This window comes from Nanorana parkeri, unplaced genomic scaffold, assembly GCF_000935625.1.
Source record: "Nanorana parkeri isolate BGI_ZX_2015 unplaced genomic scaffold, ASM93562v1 scaffold749, whole genome shotgun sequence".
NCBI lineage: Eukaryota > Metazoa > Chordata > Amphibia > Anura > Dicroglossidae > Nanorana > Nanorana parkeri.
In genome coordinates, this window is record NW_017307017.1 from 43,953 (window position 1) to 62,481 (window position 18,529).

The window sequence follows — 18,529 nt, forward strand, 5'->3', positions numbered from 1 at the left end:
CCACAGGGGGGGGGGGGGGGGGGCTCATTATATAGCATAGCATTAGACTGAAGTTAGTTAATAAGTGTTTACTCAAAATGACCAATACCAATATATTTACATTGGGCAATCAATGGATACTAAGGTTAACCAATCAGAGAATGTTGATGCAACTAGAAACTATAGTCGAGTCATATCATATCTTATGAGACCATCTTGATGCATATTACCAGTAGCAGACCTTCCAAGGAAAGGATTGAGCAACATCTTAGGTTTGGGTCCTCCCTGGTCTTTGACAGAGAACATCACATATACAGTGTCAGCAATAATAGAAAATGGATAAATAAAGACTATCTCACCACTGCACTCCCTCCCCAACTACTTGAGATCTCTTTTACAGCTACATAACACAGACAACGTACTAAAAACACCCACTCCACATTATGTAATGAAGCAATACCTAGTTAAAGAGAAGTATGAAGGCAACAAATGAAATGTCTCTTACGGTTCTTAGATCCTATTTTAGGAGTTCTCTCTTCGTCCTTTCAGCAATTAAAGGCACTCTATCACGCTCCATCTTTTATACTCTGCTTGTTATTTCAAATGACTTAGAAATGTCTATGTTTGGATTCAAAGCATTTGAATAGTTGGAATAAAAAATTGTTTATTTACTGCTACACTAACATAATTAAAGCTGGATCCTGGGATATGCAAATAATGTCTCATTGCAAGAGGCATGAGTATTCCTAAATGTGTTGACTCTTGTGTTGATAGAAGAGGCATGTGTTCAGTCTTGGGGGTGTGCTAATAAACAATTCACAGCACCATTTGTCCTGCGAAATGCAATGGGGGAATTGATCAAAACTGGTGCAAACAGAATCTGGAGCAGTTGTGCTTAGCGACCAATCAGCTTCTCTCTTTCATTTTCAGGGCTTAACTGAAAAAACTGAAGAGAGAAGCTGATTGGTTGTCATGGGCTACTGCTCCAGATTCTGCCTGCTCCAGTTTTGATAAATTCCTTCTATGAAAGTTTGTTCTGTGCAAATGGTGGCGAAGGGGGGTGGAACGCAAACGACTGTTACCGCATTTATTACAGGTATTTTATATAGCGCCGACGATTTATGTAGCGCTTTACAATGTGCACATGGTTTTGCCTGATGGGGATCCTGCGTGACCCAGAAACATCGCCATTATGTGATGACATGCACATGCGTCAATAAAAGATGTATTCTTCACTAATCTGGAGTGCCGGTCTCCCACATGTTTACAATGTGCACATTCACATCAGTCCCTACCCTCAAGGAGCTTACAATCTAAGGTCCCTATCTCACATACATAGGAGAGCCAATTTAGACAGGAGCCAATTAACCTTCCAGCATGTCTTTGGAGTGTGGGAGGAAACCAAACCAGAGTACCCAGGGAAAACCCACGCAAGCACAGGGAGAACATGCAAATACCTTTGCAGATAGTGGCCTGGCTGGGATTTGCATAATTTTTCCACCACTGCTGTGACAGTTAGGTACTGTATTTATAACCAACTGCATAGAAACAGCCACACGACACATAAAGGGACATTTATCAAGCACACTAGTGACATAATTAGTCGCAAATCAGGCTGCCTTTCATTCAGAATAGTCTCTCTGACAGACTTACAGATCTGTGCATCTGTCTTCCAGTGCAGCCAAGTGCCACACTGGACACAAAGTTCTGAGACAGATTTAATACTGTAGATGAGACAGATTTTCACTGTAAACAGACACATAATTAAAGAGGAACTCCAGGAATGTAAAACATTAAGGCCTTGTTCACACCAAGCGCAGAGCAGAGCAGTTGCAGACCGGATCAAAACTGCGTCCAATGTATTCCAATGGTATTTTTAGCTCCAGTTCACATCGCACCGTTCAGTTCCAGAGCAGGTAAAAAAAACTGCAGCAGGCACTATTTTACCTGCTCTGGTCCTGCTCTGGAATGCATGCAACTGCATCAAAACGCATGCAAATGCCTGGAACACACTGAAAGACCATTTTAACCACTTCAAGTCCGCGGTGTTAAACCCCCTTCCTATCCAGGACATTTTTCCATGTTCAGCGCTGCAGTACTTTGATTGACGTTTATTGCATCATGCAACGCTGCACCGAAATTAATTTTATACCATTTTTTGGGGACAGATAGAGCTTTCTTTTGGTGGTATTTAATCACCACTGGGGGTTTTATTTTTTACTATATTAGGGGAAAATTACCTTTAATAATAATTATAATTCCCCTATAACAAATGATAAAACATTTATTATTACCCAATTTTTTGGTAAAATATAAAAGACGGGGTCACGTCCGGTAAAAAGACACCAAACATGTCAAGCCTTAAAATTGCGCGCGCAAAACCTCAAAAAACTACAATACCCAAAATTGGCCATAGGCAACGCTTTAAAAGCTTTTACCGCTCATCAGTTTAGTGTTATCAGTGATTGATGGCCCTAAAATGATTGCTCTCACTGCGACGTTCGCGGCGATATGTAACATGTGTAGCGCAATAGTCATTTTCGCATGCTGGCACCGTGAACGGGTATTTACGTTTATATGTGCGTAAATGTGGGGGCGGGGAACTTAAAAATTTGGGGGTTTTTTGTAAACTTTTTTTTTTACTCTTTTTTTGTTTTTTTACACTTATTGTTATTGGTATTACATAGGGGGATACAATCCCCCTATATAATAGCACAGGCACACTGACAGGTCCTCTTTATGGAGACATTAGGGGTCTCCAGGACCCCTAATGTCACCTGGGGACCCCAAAAGAAGCTGATGAAGCACAGATCTGCTTCATCAGCTTCTTCTCTCTGGCTATAGCAGCCAGATGACTGACAGGTGAATGCGGAAGTGATGTAATTTTTTTTGCAACGGGCGGACGGCAACAGGTTAAACTAAAAAAAAAAATATATATATTTTTTTAACCAAAAACGGCCCGGAACGCATTAAAAAGGCGGCACAAAACGCGGCACAACCCACTGCACTTCGTGTGCAGAAACTCATGCAGATCTGCTCTGCATGTGGTGTGAACAAGGCCTAAAAGTAAGGCTACATCCACACTGCATGGGTTAAATTAGTATTAAGGTCTGGGTGTTTTTTACCTTAATGTATTCTCTGCATTAGGGTAAAAACGGCCCAGCACCTTTTTTCTACCTCACTCCTCCCCACACTTACCTGTCAGCTGCGCTTGTCCCCGCCGTCGGTCCAGAAGTGATCCTCCGTTCCCCGAACATCCGGGTTGCGGGGGGAGGATACTGATGGCAGAGGAGCCATAGGCTCCTTCTGCCATCAATCAAAGAGGGAAGGGGCATGACCTGCCACAAGGCGGAGTGTGTCTATGAACGCACACAGCCACTGTGAAAACGAGCGCGCACGGGTGCCTCCATTTGGACGATGGTGGCACCCGTGCAAGGGCCGGGGGGAAGAGCGCTGCTGGGAGCCACTAGAAAACGAGGAATTAGAAACTTTTATAGAAAAAAAGCAACAGCCTCCAGCAAAGGAGGGTCTCCTTAAAGGAGAAATTAAAAAAAAATAGGCTTTAATATCACTTTAAGTGCTTATTTTGGTTTAGGGGCTCAAACAAATTAAATATACTTACCTGATGCACGATCACATCTGGCTGTCAGACTGGTCCCCGCAGCCTCTTTTCCCCTGCACTCCGGCGGTCTAAGCCCTCTGATGTCATCACATCCAATGCAGTCCATTCACCTGTATTAGACGTGCGGTTGCCGAGAGACATACCACAGCCAAAGCAGAGGGGGAGAGAGATGAGTGCTGACCATCACAGTACCGAGGATCAGGCAAGCATATCTCCTGTATTCTGACCCCTACAGAAACACCAGCAGTTAAACCTTGCAATGTGGGGGTAGCCCCCTTTGCCAGGGTTAACTTTTTAAATAGTTACATAGTCAGGTTGAGAGAAGACACATGTCTATAGAGTTCAACCTATAGAGATATGAAAGAGAAAAAAAATAAAATAACTGGAGTTCTTTGCAAGGCATTTGGTGCACACAACATGGGTATTGGGGAATACACCGAGTAGCCAGTTTATTATGACCATCTGACGTTTGTAGGCAAATTAGCTATAATTAGCTATAATTTCGCGCTGAAGTTGCTAGAGGACCAGACCATTATAAATAGGGAAGCAGGTTGATTGTTGGCGCTCGGAGCCATGGAGCGAGTATCAGCAAAACAGCAGAATTTGTTAAATGTTCAAGAGCAGCTGTTGTTAAAGTGTTTAAAGACTGGACTGTCAGCCGAAAATCTGGGTCTGAACGTGCGAATTGTGGCCGTCAGAGACTAGTCAATGTTAGGGCAGAACGGAGAGTGGCAAGACTGGTACAAGACAACAGAAGGGCAACAGTGCAGTGTCAGATTCCTCGCATCACCTTTCAACATCTCGTGGAGTCACGAGGCGGCCCAACAAAGTCATCTCGTGGTGTCATCTCGTGGCCCAACGAAGTACTGATGGGGTGGTCATAATAATCTGGCCACTCAGTGTATACTGTACATACACCTTTTGTTTTACAAAGAAAAATTAAACTATGGCCTCACATTTAACGATATGAGGTTACAGTGCTGTCACACTGGCAAGGGTTGCAGAGCCAAGGCAAATGCCATCTTTTTAGAATGCCGGATCAGATCCGGGGGTCTTTGGCCTTGCTGTGAAATGGAATCATGCTTTCTATACACGGCACATACAATACAGGTTGTCTTTGAAGAAGTGAAGATAAACAACTAAAATATGGAAACTTTGGTTGTTGGACTTTGGACTTCTTGTGTCCTTGAATATATCAATAACTTTGGTCCAATAACTTTGAGTCACGAGGCGGCCTAACGAAGTAATCTCGTGGAGTTATCTCGTGGCCCAGCGAAGTACTGATGGGGTGGTCATAATAATCTGGCCGCTCAGTGTAGGTTTGAATGAGAGTTGTTATTCAGATTGAATTGTTCTAAGCTTAGGGGTAACTAGTATTTTATTGGTTTTAGATACACATGTGAAAGGAATCAGCTGAATGTAAACAGACTTGTTTTTCTGCAGCCACAAGGTTCTTAATAATAATATTTTATTAGTTCTTTGTATATTTGACTAACAAGAAAAATAAGCTTACATAAGACTTAGACACACAGAATTCATAGCAATCTTATCAGGTTGATATTCAGAGCCATAATACCCAAGCAGCAACACAGGGATATAAGCTGCAACAGGGGCGTATCTATGGTAAACTGCGCCTATGGCAAACACTGAAATTGCACCCCTGTCCAAATATCTGACACCCCAGTTCTCGCACATCCAGGCACATATACACAATGTACAACATTCCAGGTTGTACATTCCAAATGTACACATATAAAATGATGCGGTGTGGAATAGTGAACGTACAGCATGGCATATAAATGAGGCATTGTGGAAAATGGAATGTACAGCATGGCAGATAAAATGAGGCATTGTGGAATAGGGAATGTACAACATGGCAGATAAAATGAGGCATTGTGGAATAGGGAATGTACAGCATGGCAGATAAAATGAGGCAGTGTGGAATAGGGAATGTACAGCATGGCATATAAATGAGGCATTGTGGAATAGGGAATGTACAGCATGGCATATAAATGAGGCATTGTGGAAAATGGAATGTACAGCATGGCAGATAAAATGAGGCATTGTGGAATAGGGAATGTATAACATGGCAGATAAAATGAGGCATTGTGGAATAGGGAATGTACAGCATGGCAGATAAAATGAGGCAGTGTGGAATAGGGAATGTACAGCATGGCATATAAATGAGGCATTGTGGAATAGGGAATGTACAGCATGGCAGATAAAATGAGGCATTGTGGAATAGGGAATGTACAACATGGCAGATAAAATGAGGCATTGTGGAATAGGGAATGTACAGCATGGCAGATAAAATGAGGCATTGTGGAATAGGGAATGTACAGCATGGCAGATAAAATGAGGCATTGTGGAATAGGGAATGTACAACATGGCAGATAAAATGAGGCATTGTGGAATAGGGAATGTACAGCATGGCATATAAATGAGGCCATGTGGAATACAGAATGTACAGCATGGCATATAAATGAGGCAGTGTGGAATAGGGAATGTACAGCATGGCATATAAATGAGGCATTGTGGAACAGGGAATGTACAACATGGCAGATAAAATGAGGCATTGTGGAACAGGGAATGTACAGCATGGCACATAAATAAGGCATTGTGGAATACAGAATGTACAACATGGCAGATAAAATGAGGCATTGTGGAATAGGGAATGTACAGCATGGCAGATAAAATGAGGCATTGTGGAATAGGGAATGTACAGCATGGCATATAAATGAGGCCATGTGGAATACAGAATGTACAGCATGGCATATAAAATGAGGCAGTGTGGAATAGGGAATGTACAGCATGGCATATAAATGAGGCAGTGTGGAATAGGGAATGTACAGCATGGCATATAAATGAGGCATTGTTGAATAGGGAATGTACAACATGGCAGATAAAATGAGGCATTGTGGAATTGAGAATGTACAACATGGAATATAAAATGAGGCATTGTGGAATAGAGAATGTACAACATGGCAGATAAAATGAGGCATTGTGGAATAAGGAATGTACAGCATGGCAGATAAAATGAGGCATTGTGGAATAGGGAATGTACAGCATGGCATATAAATGAGGCCATGTGGAATACAGAATGTACAGCATGGCATATAAAATGAGGCAGTGTGGAATAGGGAATGTACAGCATGGCATATAAATGAGGCAGTGTGGAATAGGGAATGTACAGCATGGCATATAAATGAGGCATTGTTGAATAGGGAATGTACAACATGGCAGATAAAATGAGGCATTGTGGAATTGAGAATGTACAACATGGAATATAAAATGAGGCATTGTGGAACAGGAAATGTACAGCATGGCATATGGAATGATTTCAGTGACACCAAAGCCTATTGGTCCCCTGGTCCAGGAAGGATGAAGAGAGGTGTTTGACTTTTTTTTTTATTCATTATTTTTTTATTAATTTTGCATATAAAACAAAAATGCAAACAAATAAGAAAAAAAAAGATAGAACAGTTAACACATAACAATACAAAAACAAAACAGGCAAAAACTAAGTGGAAACTACAGTGTCTGAACCATGATCCCACCTACCAACCACCAGTATTGGTGAATAACCAAAGTACGGAATGCAGACATTCAAACAATACACTTCAATGGGTGACATTGATATACACTACCACTGTCTCTAAGTGGTGCAGCAACCCCCTCAAGCAGGCCCTTCCTGCCATACCCTAGATACCCCACTGAGCGGCAATTCATAGTTGGTTTATTTGTTTTTATATCCCTTATGCCCTCACAATTCATCTTTCCCTGTCCTGTCTTTTGCTGTCATTATCCTCTCCTTGCTTTTCTTCCGCTGCCCAAAATATGCACTTACTACTCATCTCTCTCATAAAACCTTTCTCACTCCCTCATGTAACTCCCATCTCTTGTCCCTCATTACTTTCTCTTGGCTGTCACCCCCAACCCCCAATAGCGGGAGACTCCCGGAGCTTCCTTGAGAGTTGGGATGTCTGGGGTACAGAGATGTATCCTGCATGTTCACAGCTGAAGGCTCCCTTCCCGCGCTGCAAAAACTTAGAGCCGGCCAAGCAGCTGCAGTCTTCCTCCAGCCTATGGCAGATGAGGTGGGCGGAGGAAGCTGCAGGTGGCCAGAGTTAAGGGAAGACAGCCAAACTGATTCTTCTCCTCCTCGGCCGCTCTGTAGCTGCAGCGGCCGCGGAGGAGAAGAATCAGTTTGGCCGTCTTTCCTTCACCCCGGCCAGAGAAGAGAGAGCAATCGCCGCAGAAGCATATTTGGTGCTTTATGCAATATGAATACATATTTGGTGCTTTGCCAGAAATGGCCAGCATCATCATATCACATAAGATTCATTGAAGTAATGTATGGGCTGAGAAGATAAGCAAGAAGAAAGAATATCACAACAGCTTTAGAAAAGTTTCATCCATAACAAAACTATTGGTAGTGGGAAAAGATATTGCCTAATGTATCATACATTAGTGTGTTTTATACACGTTTCATGTATTATGAAATATTGTTGCCATGAGATTTATGTGAAATCTCCATTGGTAAATGTAAATAATTATGTATGTAGATTATTATTATTTAGTGTATGATTATTCTATATACCAGGGCTCAAAATTTTCACTTGCCCCCTCGCAATCGGCGAGTGAAAATTGTGAGGGGGCGAGTGGAAATTCATCAGCGGGGGGTTTGCTGCCGGCAGGACGGGGGGCGTGGTTGAAACTGCCGCTGCTTCTGCGGCGATTGCTCTCTCTTCTCTGGCCAGGGTGAACGAAAGACGGCCAAACTGTTTCTTCTCCTCCGCGGCCGCTGCAGCTACAGAGCGGCCGAGGAGGAGAAGAATCAGTTCGGCTGTCTTCCCTTAACTCTGGCCACCTGCAGCTTCCTCCGCCCACCTCATCTGCCATAGGCTGGAGGAAGACTGCAGCTGCTTGGCCGGCTCTAAGTTTTTGCAGCGCGGGAAGGGAGGCTTCAGCTGTGAACATGCAGGATACATCTCTGTACCTCAGACATCCCAACTCTCCCGGACGCTCCGGGAGTCTCCCGCTATTAGATAGCGGCTCCCGGCCGCCAAGGAGAGAAACACTTTCTCCTACGGAAAGGTTTACTCTGCTCAATCGAGCAGAGTAAACCTTTCCCTGCTCGTTTTTTTGTTCTTCTGACATCGGAAGCGCCGGCCGCCGTCAGTCAGTCAGAAAAAAAACAGCATAGGAATGCATAGCTAAATTCCTATTGGCTATTTCACTTTGCATTGCAATAGTCAATGGAAAACTAGCTATTGCACCCACCCACTGCTGCTGTCAATCAGCAGAGTGGGACTTGAAGTTCTCCATCAGGTCCTCTTCTAGTGATTGACAGCAGTAGAGGGCGGGTGCAATAGCCAGCTTGCTACTGGATATTGCAAATTTGAATAGCCAATAGGAATCTAGCTATGCATTCCTATGCTGGTTTTTTTATTTATTTATTTTTAATCTGATGGCAGCAGCTGTCAGAATACAAAAAAAAACTGCAGATAGCAAAGAAGCTGTTGCTTCTTCTGCTATCTGCCATTATTTCAGGGGGGTGCTCTCTCTCCCCCCCCCCCGGGATGGGGGGGGGGGCGAGGACACCTCCCTGAAATGAGAAGGGCACCTCCTGGAAATGTATTCTTTCAGGTTGGGATCCCTGGTACCCCCCCCCCCCCTACCAGCACCACCAGGAAAAGGGCATCTAAATCAGGAGAGGAAGAGGAAAAGGGCAGGAGAGGAAGAGGGCACCTAAATCAGATCAGTCCCGGTTCTTTCTGCCTTGCACCGCTGACATCTGTGCGTTACATTACTGACCTCTGTACTGCTGACCTCTGCACTGTGCGTTACATTAGTGACCTGTACTGTGCGTTACATTACTGACCTCTGTACTGCTGACCTCTTTACTGTTCATTACATTACTGACCTCTGTACTGCTGATCTCTGCACTGTGCATTACATTAGTGACCTCTGTACTGTGCTTCACATTACTGACCTCTGTCCTGCTAACCTCTGTACTGCACTGTGCGTTACATTACTGTCCTCTGCACTGTGCGTTACATTACTGTCCTCTGCACTGTGCGTTGCATTACTGTCCTCTGCACTGTGCGTTACATTACTGTCCTCTGCACTGTGCGTTACATTACTGATCTCTGTACAGTGCGTTACATTACTGACCTCTATACAGTGTGTTACATTACTGACCTCTGTACTTGGCACTACACCACAACTCTGTGTTGTTACTGATCTCTGTACTTTGCGTCACACTGCTGAGCTGTCGGAGGTACGGCCGGGGCAGGGTAGGGGTTAGGTGGGCAACTGGTGGCGAGTAACTCTTACGGCCTGGCTAGTAGCTCAGGGCCTGAAATTTTGAGCCCTGCTATATACTGTATGTGTGTAATCTATCTCCTTATTTTGTCTGTTAGTCTATACTTGGGGTGGTTGTAGTAATTTAATTTCAAATGGCTGCTAAGATGTACTATTAATTATAGATGATACCATATAGGGACAACAGGTTCTACAGACTAGCTTGTACCAGGTTTGCTTATTTAGAAAATGGATGCAAACTCTCTTTGTCTCAGGCTACCAGTTTTAAAGCATCCCCTTATTGAGGTAATCAATAAGGATGGCCAGCCTTGTAATGATGCATACCTTTTTTGGGGGTAAGCCCTACAAACAGCTGTCCCTTTGTAATTTACCCTCCAGGAGTCTGGGCAGTTAATTTATAAAAGATTTGGGTTGAAAGTGGTTGGGTTTTAGTAATAAAGGGCATTTGAAAAGTACCCAATCCCCAAAGGACTATTCTAATTTGATTAGAATAGTACTAGAAGTCTATGAAAGCCATCCCTATAACAGCCCAGGCTCTGATTCTATGTTCCCACAAGTTTCCCCCATGTGCTGGAGATGTCGAACTGCACCTGGCACACTACTTCATACATTCTGGTCATGCTCTAAGCTGCTGCCTTTCTGGAGGGGGGAAGCCCAGGCTCTGGAGGGAAAAAGGAGTCTTTTCAACAATGAAATGGGGTTCCCACATACAATTTAACTGGTAATGATATAGGTATAGCTTGGCACTTAGTCATGCTTGTCTATCCCACTGTTTGTGTATATAATAATATGTTATTGCATAGTTCATAGTTTCTTTGCAGATTGCTGTTTGATATATTTGGGTCTTATTGCTATATACAAATAAATGTATTCTGCTGTGTTGAGAACAAACACAGGTACTTAAATCCTCTTAACCAAAGTAAATACTTGTAGATATGAAGGCTTAAATAGCAAATCCCATCTCAAGATATTATTGTGGTAACAATATGCAGTAATACAGTACACTTTAATTTGAGCTGTGAATGGTTAGTGGGACACACCCAGTACTATATAAGTAGTTTCTCTCATCTACACTTTTGAGGAATGCACAGTGCGTGAAAATCTTATTTGAACAATGGACACGTTGACAACAGCTTTCCCACTGTTTTGTGCTTAAACAAACAGGACAGGTTGAGTCTGCTCATGTTGAAAGGTCTCTATTCTCTCTGCTATCAGTTTGCTGCACCTGCGGCTTCTGCCTGTTAATGAAGGTGGTTGGAGTAAAATAATAAATGTACTTGAGATAAAATCTCTAAACTGCAGATTTATACATAGAAGCCATGAAATTAAAACACCCCTATTGATACAACTGTGGGCCAACTCTCAAAAAGAATAATGCGTCCAACAAGTGGACTAATATCTGGGTGTAGTTTAATTCATGTTTCTGTACACACCCTTCTGATTACTTGGGACTGATATACGTCTTCATAGGATCCTCCTCCCAGGCAGGCAATGCAGATAACTTCTGACTGGTTGTCTCTTCAATAGGCCACCCCCAGGACTTGAAGAATGGAGCCAAGTTCTTATTAACCGCTTGAGAGAACTTCTCTGCCCAAAGATTCATCTTATCCTTGTTGTTTTTACTGACATTTGACAGTGTCTGGTACTCTGCAAACAGGCGTTTGAAGGGATCCCATCCAAAGCCTTCTTGTAGCTATTAAAAAAAGAAATGATTGTTAATGAAAGCTCACTACACACAGTTTGTCATGTATAAGTATAGTGCTGTATGTAGTAAGTACATTAAAGGTAAATTCCAGTAAAACACAATTACTATAAATCAGAGTTGGTCTAATTTTCATCTAGATTTTATTTCTGTACTTCAGCTGGAGCCAATTAGAAATCTAAACTCTTACAGTTATACATGTTTACTGGTCTATGCCTTGCCCTTTCTCTATCCCCTTCAGCTTTGGCCACACATATTGCAGCATGAAATGGTAGATGAACAGCAAAGACTTACTGTATGTGACAAGAAACTGGATGCAATAGACTGTTTAACAAAAGTAAAATATTAGGTAAACTTAATTGACTTTTGTAGCATTGTTACAATGTTATACGTACTCTCCAGAAATCATAAGTTACCGGGGGAAAAATGGAGCCTGCCACTGATGACATCTTATTCACTGATCCAGAACAAGTATGAAGATAAGGACATGTGACTTAGCTCTGACTATCATGATATGCAAACCTATACTTGTCCAGGGTACAGACACAAAAAGCATTTTGAAAAAATGGTCCCTTTACTCATCCTTGACAGTGAGTATGCTAATATATTAACTAATTACCATGTACTCTAGACAAAAGTTGACCAAAAGCATTGAAATAATACCAGTGTAAAGGATATAAATGCATTAATCATACAGATTTCTTTCAACCATAAACACATAAAAAGGATTGTTGTTTACTAATCATGTAGACAGGAAGAAATGATGGACCTTATCTGTGTGGCATGAACAGTTTTGTGTTTCTCTGGGTTATAGCCAGGGCCGGTGCTGCCACTAGGCAAACTAGGCAGCCGCCTAGGGCGCACTGCTGCCTAGGGTGCAGCCCTGACCACTCACACCCCCCCTCCCTTGGTGCTCCCCCCCACCCCCATTTCAAATTGCATAAGTCAATAGCAGGCTGGCAATCGTCCCGGCTGCTTACATCTATCTATCACCGGTGGAAGCTGGCTGGCAGGAGAATGGGGCCATGCGGCGCAGAGGTGTTTGGGGGCTGCACCACTGGAAGGAGGCTGGGGGTGGGGGGGTTCAAGTAGCTGGTCTTGCCTAGGGAGCAAAATAGTCTAGCACCGGCCCTGGTTATAGCATTACCCAGTAGTTGACACTAGGGAAAAAAAAGAGGAATCTAGAGATAGCAAAACACTATACAAGGGGGGTTAATTTCTGTTAAATCAGAGCTCAGCAAAGGAAGGTGTCTTAGTTTTGATTTGACGCTGAAGAGAATCACTGCACTAATTTAAGAAATTAAATACCTGCTTCATAAAAAAAGTATATTTATTGTTGACAAAAAAAAATGCTGTTTCTTATCTCGGACAAAGGGTATAGCGGGACCCTTCTTCCCAGCCTAAGACTAGCAGTTCCATTGAACCAACGGGTATTCAACCCAGGAACTTCCATCCTCGCCACCAGTAACCGGATCCAGCGGATTTCGTCACTCGTCGATGACTGCACGTCACTCCCAACTGCATGGTGAGTCTCTACACGCTTTATACGCATTACCCAAACCTCAAACATATATTTCCTTTCATTTCCTGACAATCGGATCAACTATCAACATCCTGAGAGCTATACCATTGTACAATCGATGCACAATTGACCTATCCCTCCCATCCAACCCTGCTTGAGCTCAGCCAGTTGGCAGCGCTTCTCTCTCCCCTTTCTGTTCTCATGAGTGCCTCTGTACCTATTTTGGATTTGTATGGATATTTCCTTGTGGATAAGCACCCAGACATTTACATGACAAATAAAGTGAGATGGCTAACTGTTGGGTTGTTTTATTTATATATACAGTACAATATATATTGTACATGAATTGAGGATGGTGTTTCCTTACAGTTTAATGGATTACTATGCCTGGGTGCACTCAGGGCCATCCCTACCTTTTTCGCCCGCCCGAGGAGGCCAGGAAAAGGCTGTCTAGCTGTTAGCTAGGCCAGAGGCGGCGGCCGGCCAAGTGGGAGGCAGCAGCCGGCCGAGGTGTCAGCTGGCCGATCAGGCGGCGGCCAAGCTGTCAGACAGATCGGAGGTGATGGGCGGCCTGCCTACCGCCTCAGTCTGTCTCATTATGGGGGCGCCCCTGGGTGCACTCACACAGTGTGATCAAAACAAGAAGTTCATAAAACTATCAATTTCTTGCCTAACCAATGTTTTGTGTTTATTCAAACATATTCAAATTACTAGAAATAAGTCAACTGAACAGTACTATACATTATTTAAAATATTGTTCTTTGTTCTATTTTTCCATAAACCAAAATAACTATGGCCATAGCCCACATGGCTACTATATGGCATATAGGGGTGAAATAGGGCCCCATTAGGCAGGCTGTGTGCATGTGAAGATAACACAATTCCAGCACTATATCATTAAGGGTTGGAGTGATTGCATTTGACAACAGTCTTAACCCCTATAAAGTCTCTTGTCTAGACAAGCTAACATCAGATACACGGAAGAGTCTTTGGGATCTTAGTGTGGCTAGTCACAGCTCTCCTATGTTCCCCCAATCTGTAAGTAGATTTATTGCCTTCAGAACTTCTGCTCATCCTGGCCAGCACTCTAATAATAATCCTGTATGCCTAACACAGTTTTCCTGAGTAATAAGACATCTAAGGTATGTAATCCTTCAAAAAGATAAAAAACACAGTTTAAAGAAGTGTGTATTGAGGTTATAGAGTTTTCACCAAGGCACTGAGATCTTATACTCCAAAAAAAGATCGATTGATGCAGAAGAAGATTGGTGAGTATTTAGGACAGATCTGTTAGCTGACATAATAAAGGTTAAATGTTATTTTCCTGCACTGCTGCTCTTTCCTGGCAACTTATATCTATAACACTGGTCCCTAGTAATGTGCTTACTATGCTGACATTTCCCCTTCTACCTGTTCTTGACTTTCCGTTTTATACATATGGAAAATCAGCATTTAACATGAAAGAAAAACCAAAATCTAAATCGTCTTTGAACAGCTAAATGTGTTTTATATAGCCAATACATTCTCAGTAAACATAAAGCAAATCATCGGGGAATTTGACATTTGGCCCTTTTGAATCTGACCCCTTTTAAGAGCTGCAATGTAAGATGTAATTTCATTGTTAGATTTCAGTGTTTTCTGGTGTACAATACCTGAAGGTAGGTCTCCAGAGCAGTCCACACATTCCATTGTTCTAGTTTGGCTCCATTCTTTAAATATTGCTGAATTCGAGTCTGTCTGTCTTTTGGCTTTAGTGCAGGATGTGCTTGATCCCTTGGAATATGTAGAACGGTTTCATGTACATATACTGACCATAGGTTACATGTTGCTTCTGTGGTATGAGGAGGAAATTCCCAAACACCCCTCTGCTCATTGTGGCCAAGTTCATGTATAGGTCCCCAGAAACCACTTTTCTTTATATGCTCAGCATTGGTTATTGCCTCTGCTGACTGTAAATGACACATTATTGGGTATCCAGCATGCATCCAACCTTAAAAACAAGGCAATCTCATTAAGTAACAGATCAACATCACAAGGTATGTTCTAGACTAACATGCTATAAACACTTGAAACATAAAGAAAAAATATGAACGGGTCACTGTATGAAGGAGGTCTACAGCACTTAAAGTGATCTTAAAGTTAAAAGGCTATTAAGCTATTTCAAATGCCCATGTAAATAACTTACAAGGGATGCTGCTTCTTTAGGTTTAAAAGTTTTAGCTTTCTACAGAATCAGCTTGCAGAAAGTTAGTGTAAAGGAAATGGAATAAGCAGAATGTTTAATTTGGAGGTATATGAATTGGCAGTGCAGGTGGAGGTTAAATTTAGAGTGAAGGTCAGAAAAAAGGGAGACGGGTGCTGGGGCTCTTTTGAATTATGTTTTTAAATTTAAATAGGGATTAAGTCAGCCACTGGTGGGCTACACCATGAACAAGCTTGGCAGGCAGTGCTGGATTATATAAAGATGAGCACAATGAGGAATGAGGATGCGGTTAAGGGGATCCTTCTCTTAAAATATATATATCTCTAGTGTGAAAGAAGTCACGAGATGGCAAAATTTTACGGGTTGAGGGGTATGCCAACTGAAGGCATTGGAATGGAATGGGGAGACCCAGAGAGTTTCAATATCTGTCAATCAGTTAGGAGGATCAGCCCCTGACCAGGAAGCTAGATGATGTGAGCCACTAAGTAATAACATAGAATGTCTGGGGACCCCAGACCCCCCGAGATTTAGATGCCATGAGGACTCGTCTAGAGACTCTGGGGGTGATTTACTAACCTAAACACACGCACGCACCAGGTGCGTGTGATTTTCACACAGCAAAACTTATTTATCAACCAAAAAGTCTCTAAAAGCATATTTCCACTAATGACATATATGGAAAAATCATGCATATAATGCATATATAATGCTGCTTCACAGTTTAGACAAAAATGGTTAGCTCATGCATTTACATTCCTGCATTCATCAACGCAAGCAACACAACATAGAGCTAATTTACACAACATCACCTTGTAATTCATGCTTGGCTTTGCACAACACACCTGCTGGGTGTGTACACACTACAAAGGTGTTTAGATTCCACCCATAGATCATGCTGGGAGGGAACACACTACAGAGGTGTATACATGTTCGTGGTGTGTTTATAAGGTTAGTAAATCAACCCATCTGTGTCTGGAGTCGCACCAAGTAAAATTCAGCAAAGCTTGTTGGAGAAGTTTGAGATCTGCCCTTGGAACTTTGATCGGTATTGTCTCAAGTAGTAGAGAAGTTGGGCAGTAGCATAATTTTGATCAGAGCTATTCTTCCCATCCATGACAGGCGTTATGACATCCACCCCCTGAAGGTGGACCCTGAGCTCCCAATTACAATTGTTGGATCCTTGGGATACCTAGAAATTTAAGCTGATTAAAATTCTAATTATAATTAAAAGAGGATTGAACCATGGGGAGTGTATTGGGTGAGAAATTAGCCCGTTAAGCTTCAGTCTTAGTAAAGTTAGGTTTATAACCTGACAGGGGGAAAATAGAGATATTTTTTGTGTAGGTTAGGTAAGGAGATTAAAGGTTTGGTGAACGTGAGTAGTATGTTATCACTGAAGAGGAAAAGCTTAAACTGGTGGTCTTGAATAGACATACCAGATATGTCAGGGGCATTATGAATACGGGCAGCTAGAGGCTCAAAACAAATTGAAAAGAGAAAAGGGGGCAACCCTGTCTAGTACTGTTGCGTATTGATAATGTTGGAGAGGCAGCATTGGGGAGTCGAATAGAGGTGGTGCGTGCCATATATATATGTTACGAATCATATTTGAATCACAATGTGTTGCATGCTGGAAAGCAGAAATGGCCAATCAACGAGATCAAATGCCTTTTCAGCATCAAGGCTTTAAACAAGAGTTTCTTCCTCTGATGTATACTTTATTATATTGATATTATGAATAGGAAACAAAAGGGAGACATCTAGTGTCTCTCGAGAATATCGGTTTCCATTTATCTATTTATTCATGTGATGTTGGCTGTATATTCTATATAGAAGTAAAAGTGAGGCATCTAGTGGTGATTGTTGTAGATGCACAATTACGCCTGCTATAAATGAAAATGAATGGTGTGGCCAGATAGACCCGACGTTCCCCTTGAAGAAGTCTCGATGACGAAATGCGTCGGGGGTGGGTGTATCTGACGCTACACCGGATGCGGAAGTGGAGGCTGTTTGTTTGGAGTTTACAGGCCGGTCGTTTCTTATGATTGATGTGAGTTTTAAAAGTTCATTTAAATAAACCTATTTTGATTTACTGCCCAATGAGGATTTCTTTTTTCTTATGATTGCGGGGGCTTCATCTTTTATGGGACATCGCTGTGGAGGCACACAAAGAAAGCGCTGGGCAACCCACTGACATACAAGTGAGCTTTTGGCTGTGAGCTTACATCCATCTATATATGTGGTGAGTGCGCACTCATAAGGGGGTGTTTCTGTGGCACGAGGTGTTTATTGGAACAACTATCAAGCACTTTGGGACTATTTATTTATTTATTCATTAATTTATTTATTCATTTTTGCACTTTACTGAATATTTATTCATTTTTGCACTTTATTGAATATTTTTTAATGGACAATCAATTTATCACTTCGGGTGTTATATGAAGCTGAACAATTAACTTTTTCACAAGGAGTACGTAATGTTATTCACAAATATATGATTATGTTATGAAATATTTTTTCACATTTATGTCACATTCTGTTATTAATATACACTTCCTGGTATTAATTGATTTGATCAATCAATTATCTTAATTTGATTACTTGTTTTTCACTGATTAATTAATACGATTAAGGGTTACTAGCGCTGCATATTTATTTACTTGTTTTCCATTGGACCTAGTGTCTGGATTGCAGCAGCTTCACTATTCATAATTTTCATTTTTGTATTTATTCATTAATCGGATTAGAGTGTCAGACGTCCCAGGGAGCTAGTAGTGAGATGAGGAACCCACTGGCAGTAAGCAGCTGACAGTCCAGAAACGTGGTACAAGTTTAGGGATAATCCAAGAGGGGTAGTCAATGTCCAATCCGGGTCGTGGCAGGCAGCGAAGGTTCAAAGGCGGAAGACAGTCCAAGGGTCGGTAATCGGGAAGGATACAAAGGGGCAACAGGCAATAGGAGGATCAGCAGGGAGGCTAGGTGTTCACCATAAGGTGGAATAACTCAGCAATAAGCCAGAGCTCAGGCCAGGTTTTTATAGCCAGGGGAGGTAGGACCACCCCCTGGTCACCGAGGCAACCAGGAGGCCTCCCTCCCCGGGAACCAATGGCAGGCGAGGAAGATGGAAGGTGTGTACTGGGAACCTCCCCCAGCAAGGCTCACACCTGATAGCCA

General features: G+C 42.3%; 1 protein-coding gene across 1 annotated transcript in view; it reads right to left on the minus strand.

Annotated features, from left to right (window-relative positions):
- The window catches only part of LOC108793470 (TRPM8 channel-associated factor homolog), a 56,589-nt gene that overhangs the window by 27,062 nt on the left and 10,998 nt on the right, over nt 1-18,529 (minus strand). Inside the window, exons 6-7 of the mRNA XM_018564422.1 lie at nt 14,805-15,142; nt 11,362-11,621 (exon numbers count right to left, since the gene is read on the minus strand). Of these exons, the coding sequence (XP_018419924.1) occupies nt 11,370-11,621; nt 14,805-15,142 (590 nt within the window). The 3' untranslated portion in view covers nt 11,362-11,369. The remainder of the gene's footprint in view (nt 1-11,361; nt 11,622-14,804; nt 15,143-18,529) is intronic.